Source organism: Oppia nitens, unplaced genomic scaffold (assembly GCF_028296485.1).
Source record: "Oppia nitens isolate AA-2021 unplaced genomic scaffold, nextdenovo-longstitch-racon4-pilon3 scaffold5_pilon_pilon_pilon, whole genome shotgun sequence".
Classification (NCBI taxonomy): Eukaryota; Metazoa; Arthropoda; class Arachnida; order Sarcoptiformes; family Oppiidae; genus Oppia; species Oppia nitens.
This window is the reverse complement of record NW_026533243.1, coordinates 4,276,726-4,290,701: the sequence shown is the minus strand read 5'-3', so window position 1 is coordinate 4,290,701 and position 13,976 is coordinate 4,276,726. Positions and strand designations below refer to the sequence as shown.

Genomic DNA, 13,976 nt, shown 5'->3' with positions numbered 1-13,976 from the left:
CTTTTATCATTTATATATAAGTGCATGATATACAGTATTTATACATAAGCATTATATATATATATATATTTATACATAATATTCATAGTAATTATATTATTCAACTATAATACTGTATTTATATAGTATTTGTAAACTATTAAGTTTGTTATATATTTATGTATTTATATTATGTATAAAATGTTTTGATTATTATGCTGTTATAGCTAATATATAATTTTAATTTTTCATATAGCTACACTACTTTATTGAATAATAAGTTATGTCGTTTATTATTTGTATACCTAATCTATATTAAATAAATTAGTAAATTGTAAAATTATATTTAATCTAAGAAAAATACAAAATATACTTTAATGTAGAAAATATTGTTAATACTATCATATAATACTAAATTTATAAACAATTTTCAAAAACTATATAATACCTTAATTTTTAATAATATTAATAATAGTGAATAACAATATTATTAATACTAAATGTAAATAACAATTCAAAAGCTTAATAAAAAACAAAAAATAAAACCTGTTTTTACCTGTTATTTCATGTAGTTATGAAAAATAAAAATATAAGCTGTTTTTACATAACTGTAAATCAAATTAGTTTATAATTTAAATGTCTTATAATTAACAAATTTTTTGTTTAGATACTCAAATTGCTTGTATCACTTGGTGTGCGATTAAGCTTATAATCTGATGCCTCAGAGTCTGAATTAATGTCGATCTCATCCTCGTCCACAACAATCACTCCCTCTTCTTCGTCATCGTTATTATTATCACATTTGTCATCTTTGTTATTATTTTCGGGTTTACTTATGTTAAATACTGGTGCTGTTGACAAACTGTAACGATCTAAACAATTTATTAATTTATTAATAAATTAAGTTATTAATTGTCTATTGAATGGTTTATTCAATGGTCTAATACCTGATCGAAGTTTAGGTTTTAATTCTTGACTATTGGTGTCGTTGTCATTGTTTTTAATTATTATTTCTAATTTTTCATTACGTTTTTGTAAAGCATTGACACTATGTAAGAGTGCATCCCTTTCATCCTCACAGGCCCTGACCCTATGCTCTAAACGTTTGATTGTACTCATGTATGTATCGCATTGTGACTGTAATTGTAGACATTTGTTTTGATAGACATGTATCTGTGCTGTCAGCTCCTGGATATCATGTTTGTTGTCGTGGTTTTGGCTAACAAAAACTTCATCGTTTTGTTTTAAATTAACTTTAATATTACTATTGTTGTTGTTTTTGGACATATGAACCAACTCTTCCTGAAATACCCGATACTCGACTTCATAGATCTCCAGCTGTTTCTTAATATTTAATGTAAAAACTTTTTCAAAAAGTGTTTGCATTTGCATCAAATCCATGACCGGCAACCTATCCTTCAGGAACTCCATTATAGATTCAAAACAATCGCATTCAAGTATTTCCTTAGAATACATGTCCAACAATACAAGTGATACCCGAAATATGGCTTCAATTCCCATCAAAAACAGGATATCTGTTTACAAAATGTATTAAATTAATTAGTATTTTACTAAAATTGAGTGTTAATTAATTGGTTGTTTTACGGCACCAACCAAATAGTCTGGTCACGAATGAGATGGCAAATTGTGACGCAAAGAGAGTCAAAAACCAGGGGGCAGAGTATAAGGTGGGTGTGATATCATGGATCTCAAAGTGATGATAAAGAGATCGGTTGTAATCGTATAATAAGCGCGTCAATTGATAAAATTGCATCTAATTTTTTAAAAAATTAATTGTAATTATATATAGTATTATATTGTAATTTTTATTTTAACAAATAGTCATTTATTTAATAAGTATTTAAATACAATGAAAGCGTGCATTTGTTTTATAAAGCAAAGACCTTATATTAATTGATTTTATGTTTTTATATAATCTTTTGCTAAAACAATATACCGGTATACTGTACACTGTACAGTACTTGTACTGTATATATGTATATATAATGTACTATATCTTATAAATAAAAATCAAATTAATCATTTTATTTAATAAATATTTCTATTATCATTTCATTAGGAAATATAACAAAATTAAAAAACAAAAAGCATATTATTAACAATAATTATGAGTTAAATTTCAATTACATCACTGTTACTATGATTTTGATTGTATTGATAAAAATAATACATACTTGAAGTCCATCCATATCTGGTTTATATTGTTTTCTCAGTTGTCTATTCATCAAAATATATTTCATCATTTCATATGAATCGTCTTCATTCAGCTATTTAAACATAAAAACATAAATTTAATATAATTTACACTCTTATATAAGTATTAACTTACGTGAAGTAATAGTATTCCCGCAACAAAACTCAATCCTTGACAGTATTCAACTTCCTTTAAATATAATTTTTATTAAATTTATTAATTAGTAGATTTTTAGTGTTAAATTAATTTGTAGTTTAATTACTAAATATACACATATACTACCTTATCGTAAAGGGAGTATGCTTTAAGTATATTAAACAATGATAACTGTCCAGTTCCCAATGCTTGTGCATAATAAGCAACTTTGGGAAATGTCCGACCTATTAATAATATTAATATATTATGGTTTCATTATTATTACCGATAATTTTAAAAAACAATATTTTAATCTATATAATAAAATCATATTATATTGTATAATATAAATAAATTGCTATTGTATTTGCCAATAACAGGTGCAATAATTAATGGGTATATTAAGTACTAAACACACCTCTTATAAGATGTATTAAGTAATTTTAAATAATAATATTTTAAAACAAGTGAAATACAGTTAGGAATTATAAATAATAAATATTTTATTTTGAGTTTGATTTTGATTTTCATGCTTATATGTTAATGTTGTATATAACGAATTAATATTAAATAAACAAATAATCAATTTGATGTCGCAAATAGTTTATTTTGCAATTAAAACGTAATAATTTTCAATTATTATAGATTAGATAAATTTTGAGTTTAAAATCCGGTATAGTTTTTATAAAGTACTACAAATCATAATATTATATAATTTACTTTAACTCACGATTAGCCTCAGAGAAAGTTATATCAATATATTATATGGACTAACACTAGAAAGAGAAAATAATAGATGAGAGGCACCTATTAATTGCTCATTTGTTTTACCTGATATTGCATTGCAAGCGTGATATTACTTTAATATAAGTTTTCAATATAAAACATTTTAAATACAGTCATTTGCATTGTACTAAATATTTTTTATACTGAATCCTTAAGTGAATTATTTTTCAACTATTTATAGAATTTCCGGATTCTTTCTTTTTTCTCAATATTTATTAATAATAATTTTAAAAACTTTTAATTTAAAAATATCAAAAATATAATTATTTTTATAGACTAATACATTTGTTAATTTTTAAGATCTATTAAAGCTATGTAATAACATTTTAAAAAATAATGGTATTAATATTGTATATATTACAAATATTATATCATAAATATTTATTATATCATATATAAATAAATAATATAATATTTAAAAATAGCATATTTACCATAAGTACTGTATATTGTGTATAAAATATTAATAATTTGTACTTCAATCACGAGTATTCGTGAAAATTAATTCTTAAATTTATTTGTATTCATAATTAAATAATTCTATTTTAAGTAAACTTTTAATATTTCAAAATATTTATATAAAATATTATTAAACGGCTTAAATCATAACAGTGTTTAAAATTTCAATTTGATAATCTAATACTACAGTATATTCATGTTGTCAATTAATTTTTTGCCATTAAGTAAACTTAAATTAGATTTTGGCAATATAAAGTTATTATTTAATTTTGATATATTACAGTATTTATAATACCCACAATACTTTTTTTTGTATTATATTGTAATAACTATTGTAACTTTGTTTAATAAATTAGCAAATATGCTTTAAACAATTTATGCAATACTAGTTATACAAATAGTTGCATCAATATTGCAATCATATTTTTAAAAGCTATAAATATTTATCAAAAAAATATATTATAGAATTAAATCTTATTTTTATGTTAAAACTGTTTTACAAATAGATACTTTAAAATAGTAAATAACAAGTTAGTCATTTTTACAACAAATATGTATTATTTAAAAATTAACATTTGATATATTCCCTTATATAAGACATACTCGTATATCATATTTTACAATATTTTTAGAGACCACACAAACTATTGATATTAACTTCCCTAAACCCCTATTGCTTTGTTGTATTTATTTGTTTCATAAAACAGTCATATAAATTATGATATTTATAAATTAATATCACAAAAGTTATTCAATTTTATATATAATACTCTATTCATGTGATATTAAGTTAATCTTGATCAATTATTTGGAAAATTGTACAATTTTAATCAATTAAAATAAAATAATATACTTTTTAAAAATACAGTATAAATTTATATTATAAATATTTCTAGTAAATACTTATTTCATTTAATATTTTATAAAATATTACATTATATTTCCATAAAATTGTATAAAAAGATAAACACAATTCATTAGGACAGGGAGTGAGTTAGAGAGGGGTCTACGATGTCTTCCTTAATCACATATTGAATGTTAGTGATCACGATCTGCCGGTGCGGATCACTATCTTTAGAAATATGTTTTATTTCTATCTAAATATAATGAGCTTTCCATTGGAGACACAAAAAAAATCAAGAGATAGAGGAATTCATTTTATGTAATATTATTTTATTATTTTTATGTCACGTTTTGAATTAAAAGGCAATCACTATCCTTATACCACACCTCTCACACAAATTTCTGGCACATCTTATATCATCTCTTTGTTACTCTAAAAATAAGGACAAAAATTATACTTTAAATCCAACTCTAATATAACTAAGAATTAGATATTGTTTTGTTGTTACCTAATTGTTGGACAATGGGTCTCACATTTAAAAAACCATTATAAAAATAACTTTATAATATAATCTTGGTACTTAAATTATTATTTAAACTAATTACTTAAGTTAATAAACTATTTCATTCTAAAAAATATTGATACAAATATAGTATAATTTATTTCATATTTTTGTCACTAAAAAATTAAATCTTATTTTTCTACACTTAACTAATGCTAATATAATATAATCTGGTTATAAGGGATTTTCATTTAGTTGTATAATTTATTGATTTTAATTATAAAATAACCAATTTTTAGTGCTATACTGTTTCTAAAAAATCTTAAGCATAACTAAGATTATAATCAGTTTATTATTTAATTATATAACTGGCACTCAATGTATGTCATAGTTGGGGTTAACTCCGTGAGAATGGGTCAGCAATAGGGATGTACCGAAAACAACTAAGTTATGGCTTATACTATATATATTACAGTATATACTGTAATATACAGTATTATTATAAGTTATAAATATAATAAATTGAAAGTAAATGTCTCACGTTATTACAAATTTAGCACAAATTACATGCAAACTATAATATTATATATTTGTTTTATTTATAGTAAATTAATTATAAATATAAACAACAATAGAAATTATAATTTAATTACATATATTAAATTTTTTTTGTTAATATTTATTCACAATACAAACTACATTATTTAAAAATACTGTGTGAATTATATATATTTCATCTAAAATATAATTAGAAATTTATTTTAGCTATTTTTGTAATAAACTTCTCATAAAATAATTTAATAAAATTTATAATATAATATTATGATAGAAAATTCTAAAAATTAAAATTAAGTTAAATCAAAACACAATAAGATTAAACATAAATAATATGCAAATCTTCGTATAATATTTATTATTATACTGTATTTGATGCTTATTTTGTTTGGTGTTATGATTAATCACGCAATCAAAACATTCATATTCGCATAAATTGTTTGTATGGTATAGTCAGTCATCACTTTATGTTATTATAATAATAATAATATAATCTATGGATAAGTATTAAGCATTTATTGTCCTTATTTTTCTCTCTCACACATTCATATAGAAAATACATTTTTATTGTGTGTGAATGTCATTTAAAACATATGATTATCAGTTAAACCATTGCTTATATTATATGTTTAGTTCATATTTAATGACCACACGGAATGACTTTTAGATTAGTTTTTTATATAAACATTACAAATAAGTTTTATTTTTCTAATATGACTTTATAAGTGCTTTAATCATTCACTTCTAACTATTATTATGTAATGTTTACTTCAAACTTTTGTTATACACAATGAAATTACTGGTTGACCACAATAACTTTTTATGTACCATATATTTTGTATCTTATATTTCTTTGGTTTAAAATACAATTTAAGTTTTTTTTTTGTTAATGTGGCATTAATTTAACTTTATTGCAAATTTTTTGAGTCTATAATGTGCTTAGAAATATTTTTATGCAATTTTATCATTCATATTATTGTCGAAAATTTCCTGTGCATTCAAAGGTATAATCAAAACATTAAAGTTTTAAATACTTAAATATTTTTAGATATTTTTATTATGTCTAATAAATATCAACACAAAGAAAGTTCCGATTTTATGCCATTTTAACAACAGTTGTGTGAGAAAAATCACTAATATATTATGTTTGCATTTATATAGTTATTGTTCGCATCATTCATTCAATTGATGTTTCTTAAAAAAACATTGTATTAAAATAATCTCAATATTAATATTATCATAAAGAAATAGCAAAAAAGTTTAGATAATCAATATTCATTGAATTTCTTTATATTTAATTTTATCTACAATTGCTTGCATGAAAATAAATTTACTCGTTCTAGTATTTAATTACTTTTTAAATTTTAAAATATATGCAATACTACAGGTATAAATTCAATTAATAATGTACCTAAATAACATATAATAAAACAAATCAAAATTAAGTTAAATAGAAAAATAGATGAAATTATACTAATAACAATTACTAATTATGTTTGAATAACATGTTATGCTAACCAAAAAATTTACTAAATATTATAAATAAGTAACCAATAGATTAATTTTTCAAAAGTATTTGAATTATTGTATTATACTAAACATAATCAATATAATTAATTCGTGAGAATTTAAACTAAAATAAAAGTATTGCGAAAATTATAAATGCATTTTTAAATGATATGCAAATAAATGGATTAAATTAAAAGCAATAAACATATAGAAAATTATAATAATTTCAAAATTATACATTGGGATCACTTTGTAGACTGATATATTATAAGGAAATGTTCAAACGTTTTATAAAATACAATATCTTTAATACTATACTCTTTCACTTTAGGCTATTCTTAATAAGTTATTTGTGGACAACTTTTAAACTAAACTTTTATATCTTATATATATATATATTATAGTAACATACAAAAAGTGTGTATATAATATATAAAGTATAGATATATAGGATTTATACGATAAAATTACATTACATAAGTAGTATAAGATATATACCTGTATACAGTATATATACTTAAATATAGCACCACTTAATAATAAATAATAAATGATACATAAAATGCACCAGTATTTTATGAAATTCAAATTATGTATTCCCATTTAGTACACATACCCTAACCATATCCTACTTATTTTATAAGAAATAAGATGACAAACGGATTTAAATTTTCGCTAAGATATACAGTAATATCATATAATATATTTAATACTTACATAACTAATTCATGCCATGATTTTAATCTTAATTAATTTTTTATTTGCAGTCATTACTTATTCATAAAGCGTTATATATACTATAAATTTATATATAATATATATTAATATATTATTTATCTAATATCTCCCGATAATAGCGTCGTTTTCTTATAGTTGACACCCATTTATAATTAATAGCATTAGTATAGTATATTTACATTTTACCTATCTTATTTTTGTCTAACAACTAAATTGAAAATATTATACTTTCAACATAATTATAATTATGTTAATATTAGTTATGAAATAATTAATATTTATCAAAAATATAGTTGATAACTATAAACATAAATTAATATATAATTTATATATTGGTTACCAAAAATTAAAAACAATAACATATGTCACGAATTTTGTTGATTAAATGGTATAATTCAAAACGTTTACATAAAAATCTCAATATTGTATTATTTAATTTGTATTGTAAATTACAATTTATAATATCATTATTGATAATTATGCAATTCTCTTAAACTATATTTATTAATAATAAATATAACTATTAATGTATTAAATTGATTAAATCGAGCAAAGGTTATCTATAGGTTAACTCTATAAATATGTATTTCCAATCAAATTTGTATCATATAATTGTTAAACCATATACTACAGTAAAATTTAATTAGTAATATTGAAAGTATTACACTAAACAATATGTTGTAAAAATATTGAAAAGTATTTAACCTATTTTTTATAAGCATAATAATAATATTATTAATTTTAATTATCTAAATAATAATTTAAAATCATCTAATTTATATGATTTTAATTATAAAATAAAACGATTTTCAAATTCGTAATATACACTAAAGATATATTAAAAAGAAAATTTTCTATAAAGTTTCTAAAAAAGTTTTATCTATAAGATCCCCATTTAATTTTGTTCTTTCGATATTTGTTATCACATAACAATACATTAGAATTATAAATAAATATTATTATTACTATTTTACATAATATTCAAAGTAAAAAACAATTCTTTTAATTACAACAACTAAAAATATAATTGAATTATGAATAAAATTTTACAAAACTATAATTATATTAAGTTTATATATAATGATTATGTTATACAATAGTGTAATGTATATTATATATCATTAATACATTAATAATTAATTACAATAGCAGCTATAAAATTAAAATTGCCGGTAAGTGGTATCAATGATAACTTTGTCATACATATATAATATAACTAATTTAACAGATATTTTATAATAATTTTGAAAATTTATATCAAACAATAATTAATTCATAATTATTCATTTAATATGTACTAGTTTATTTGTAAGATCTAATTTTATAAAGTTTAATTTTATTCACTTCAATAGCTAATAGATATGGGGATCCTATAGTATAATAATAAAGTAAAATTGCTTTAGAAAATTATTCGTGAGAAATATTCTTATGGAAATTTATTAGAAATTTCTATTTGTCCATCTCTAACTGTACAATGCTTTAACTTGTATTATTATACACTATTGAATGAACCAATGGAAAGGGTAAAAGTGTGGAACAATTTAATACACATAAAGCTATTGATATATTGCAAGTGATTGCAAAACATTATTGTTAAATGTGTTTTTATGGTAAATAGAGACAGAAAAAATACTTTTTTATATTATTTTTTTCTAAATTTAACTAAAATAATAAAACTACTTAATTTTTAAATTTAGAAATGAACGCTATATTTAATTATTTATTAAACATTATTTTCTTATTTTGTAAAATTATTATTTATTTTATAATTTAATATAATATTATTCATTGACTCTGATTTACTATTTGAATGATCCCTATTTAAATGCAATACTCATTAATTATATACTGTATGTAAATATTATTGTATATTCTTACTCTTATATTACAGTATATTATATTATATTCTTAAATATTAGAAATATAATGTATAATCAAATATACTTACTTTAAACTACATAACTGCCATCTCTTAAATATTATTATTGATATTTACATTATTTTAATATAATTTATGTATATTTAAATCATAATTTAATTAATTAAATAAAATAATGTATATTTATTTAATAAGTACTATATATATATTGTATAATTATTTAATTATGTTAACAATAAGTATGCAAACACTAACCGAGGTCCACAAGAATAGCATGTTGTTGTATAGCTAACTGTCCTAATAGTTGTCGATATGGGATGTCATGTATAACTTGTTGGTTATTGTCATCAGAATTACAAGTTTTGTAATAATGGGCCAAAAATAGCCAAACATCCGCTTTCTTATTTCTGGGAATTCCTATTATTAAATAAATAATTAAAATATATATAAATAATAAGCTTTAATAACCTTTAAATTAAAAATATTATTCAAATATAATTAAGTTGACTGACCCAAATGCACTGCATTCAAAATATGATCATATATTAGAGGTTTGTGATGTTTGTGGTCATCGAGTATAGTGTCCCAAGTTTTGGTTGCATCCCAGAGCTGAGTGGCATCACTAAAGTTGGGTATCTCATCGTAATCCAGTTTCAAGCGTTTGTCATTAGTTATACTTTGATAGTCTTTATGATAAAAAAACAATTAATTTAATAAACAAATATAAAGTTTGAATGCAAACCCTGAATCTTTTGATTTTGTTTATTCATTTTATTCAAAAGCATTTGTTGTCTGATAGCCGATCGCCACAAATCTCTGATCTCTTGTTTTGATCGGTGTTTGTGACCACTCATAACATTCATTTCGTATGTCTTATTGGTATTAAGTAACAAATTTGAATTGTTATGTTTGCTACTATTGGATGTGCTGTGTATGCGATTAAATATCGATTGTCTCCAAGAAGATGATTGTGAGTCATCTTTAGTACTGCTATCTGTCTTGTCATCCAATTTAGTTGTTTTTTGTACTGATTCTTCGTTAAGCTTAGACTGAGAACCAACTTTCATAAATATATTAAGTAATGGTTTGGGTCGGGTATGTGAAACAGGCAGCTTCTGGTGAAGAGCCAGAGATTCGCTTCTAATCATAATTTTTTCATCGCTATCTTTTGCTAATTCTGTTATCTCCGATAGTGTATTACTTCGAGGTCGTATTTGATAATGTAATGGTGAATCTTCTGTATTAGATGATAATTCATCTACCGGTGCTGATCGCTGTGAATAACTGGGAGAACTAATCAAACTTTCAGATGACTCGTTGCGACTTAACTGTTATAATAGCAATTAACAATCAAATTTATAAAAACATATCATTTAATTATTTATTTTTTTAAAAAAAAGTTCAAATATAAAGTTGATATAAATTTGTAAATTGCTTTTTACTAACTTTCAATATTAATTAAATATTAAATGTCTTACATATCTCGCTCTAAATTTGGTTAAATAACTATTGTCCAGTGTTTCTGATCGCTTCCTTATATGTGATATCCTATTTTTGTTATTATCTACCGGTGTCTTAACATGCAAACAATCCAATTGTACCAAACGTGCATTATATCAAATAGGGTTAGAATTGCATGCATAATCAAGCAGATATTTATAAGCAAAATGTATTGACATAACTGGCCAAATACTATATTACAAAACTTACTTTGAAAATAGATTCAAATGTGTTGGAAATGGATGTTTTGGCCTTTTCCTTGAACTTATCCAACGATAATCTCTTTTCTAACACAGACTTCTCCTGAAAGCCCGAATGTTGGTGTTTGCGTTGTTTTTCTTCACAACATTGCTTGAGGACAGTCATGTATAGTTTATTTTGTTGGTAAACCGTTTGACACATAACTCCATGACATTTACGGAGACAGTCTTCCCGATCTCTAGTGGTCAGCTCTTCCATACGGTTGACAATAATAGAGTGGGCTTTTTCGGCGCTCACACCTTCCATATCACAGCATAACCTATGAAACCAAAGCATAGGACATGTCTCACAAATGTATGTATTTCTCTGTTTACTTGATTTATAAGCGTTACTAAAGGCCTGTTTCAATGAATACATTATCTCTGCGACTAATTTGTCCGATTGACACATAAACACATGAATTACATAAGACTCGGGTGTGTTAAGTGTCGATTTGCGACATACTATACCAAAATGATCGCTATGTTTGATGCCTTGACAACAATGGGATATATTGCTAAATGTCTTGTTTAAGACTACTTTATGTTTATCAGTACTAATAAGACAGAGCTCTGACTTTCCGATTAGAAAAAGCATTGTTTTGTTTTGATAGCGTATACTTCTGGGTCGCGACAGATCCAGTGATCCGCCCGAACCAACCCGAGAGCGACAAATGTTTCCAACATTTTCACCCAAAGGAAGTGATAATTGCTTTTGTAATGTCAATTCATTATCTCCACTAACAGATCTTTTTCTTTCTGGTGATTGAACAGTTGAAAACATATTGTCAGTGTCAGTGTCGGGACAGTCAATGGTTTGTGTGGTTCGCTTTTGGTAATCACGAAACTCTCTTAATAGTGAAACTCTAGTTTCCGCGTCAAGACTTTGTGTATTTGGTATGAGTGTTGTCGGCAGTAAAAGATTAGTCGTTGTTTGGGTTGCAAATACCGGTGTCTCAATTGGAGGAACAGGTGATACGCTAGTACTCGATGGCGAGCGTTCACTACCCTCTTCAACCACTTTAACTAAGAAACGTCTTGTTGTGGGCAGTGTTATGGTGTGTTCAACACCGGCTGATGTTTGTGTAGTCGATGGCAAAGTTGTTTGATTAGCACCAGTCGTATCGTTTGAATTCAATTCTTTATCATTATTGTCTGAACTCTTATCCATAGATCCATTGTTAGTATTAATCTTATTTCTTTCGCTATCCAATTGTTTAAACTTTTCAATGGCGTTGTCAATAACCTCTGGAAGAGCTCTTTTTTGAGACGTCTATTAAATATCGCAATATATATATATATTAAATCGTTTTGTAATAAAATACTGATATAAATGCAAATATCAATTGTCATGACTTACTCTAATACTGCAGACATACATCACTTCATATTGATTACAATAAGACAATATAGTGTCCAATCCGGAAGCACTTCTAGTTTTTTGCAATCCCTGAGCAATCGTTTGTTTGTCAACCGATTCTTTGCGTGATTCAGATGTCGGAACAAATTCAGAATATGAACCGCAAAGACCAAAGTTATAGCCCAACATCTTATCCAAACAATTCTGTTAACTATTTTTCAATTCAATTCAATTAAACAAATATTCATTTAAACATTTTATTTTTTACAAATAATATTAATTATAATAATATATAAACTATAGAATAATTTTTTAATTATAATTTTCTAAAAAAATCAAAATTATTATTATAATAGTATTTACTATTAAAATATTATATAAATAAATTGAAAGATTTGCTAAATAGAAATAGGACATGGACACAATGTTGGACACAATGTTGGACACAATGTTGGACACAATGTTACATACAATGTAAATATAATATATAACGTCAATATATCAATGTACCCAACAGTCAAACCACATAATATTATTAGTATTTATATAAACTAATAGTGAAGTTGTTATCAAATGTCGTAATATATTGTTTAAACAGTCCTTGAATTGCCTAAAATATAGTGTTTTATGTGCGCAAGGGTTTGATCGGGTCATGTATTTTGTATCACCAAAATCTATATAATGTCACACAATATCTATGTTTTATCTAATTTTGTTTTAAAAAATTTTCCTAACTTTTGATGCAAATAAGTAATTTGATGAATAAACTTGTATTAAAAATATTATTTTTGGCAAAAGTGTTCAATTAGTATAACAAGTCATTCATATGACAATTATATAAGAATCGGAATTACAGTATAATAATAAAAGTTTGTAGTTATAGACTGTTCGGTGCCAACACATCCAAACACATCCAAACACATCCAAACATATCCAACACATATCCAACACATTCATGTATATGTAGTCTATATTTAAATATAAATACCATTATAGTAATTACTATACATTATTATGGAATATTCTATAGTATTACTTGTAATTGAATGTATATTTTAAGAGCAAATTCTAGTTAAATCTCGTTTATCTTTATTTTTAACTTTAGTTTTTCGTAATCACTATTAGGCTAACAAATTATAAACAAACAAAAAATGAATTAATTAATAAAATATAAAATTTTCATTTAAATGTATTATAAAAAATAATGCACCTTAGTATTTTTATAAGTTTAGTTTTATTAAATAAATATATATTAATATTGTAAATTAAGTTAAAA

The 13,976-nt window shown here is 23.4% G+C and overlaps 1 protein-coding gene across 2 annotated transcripts; it reads right to left on the bottom strand.

The window, feature by feature from the left end:
• Nucleotides 1–538: 538 nt before the first annotated feature.
• LOC128960866 (TBC1 domain family member 1-like) lies at nt 539–12,938 on the bottom strand. Of its 2 annotated transcripts, XM_054307014.1 has the most exons (12): nt 12,701–12,938; nt 11,312–12,613; nt 11,080–11,175; nt 10,344–10,929; nt 10,114–10,287; nt 9,857–10,018; nt 2,477–2,574; nt 2,330–2,383; nt 2,175–2,267; nt 1,594–1,753; nt 927–1,514; nt 539–851 (listed from the first exon to the last, which is right to left on the bottom strand). In XM_054307014.1, the coding sequence occupies exons 1-12, from the start codon at nt 12,887–12,889 to the stop codon at nt 643–645; spliced, it is 3,711 nt and encodes a 1,236-aa protein (XP_054162989.1). In that variant the 5' UTR covers nt 12,890–12,938; the 3' UTR covers nt 539–642. The 2 variants fall into 2 exon arrangements, with proteins under 2 accessions (XP_054162989.1, XP_054162990.1); XM_054307015.1 differs by lacking the exon at nt 11,080–11,175.
• Nucleotides 12,939–13,976: the final 1,038 nt, after the last annotated feature.

Excerpts from the sequence above, each read along its gene's own strand:
- LOC128960866 (XM_054307014.1), bottom strand. The coding sequence starts at position 12,889 with ATGTTGGGCTATAACTTTGGTCTTTGCGGTTCATATTCTGAATTTGTT. Across the intron at positions 2,575-9,856 it reads TGCTATTCTTGTGGACCTCG|GTCGGACATTTCCCAAAGTT; the intron begins GTTAGTGTTTGC and ends TATTATTAATAG. Across the intron at positions 2,384-2,476 it reads CATACTCCCTTTACGATAAG|GAAGTTGAATACTGTCAAGG; the intron begins GTAGTATATGTG and ends TTATATTTAAAG.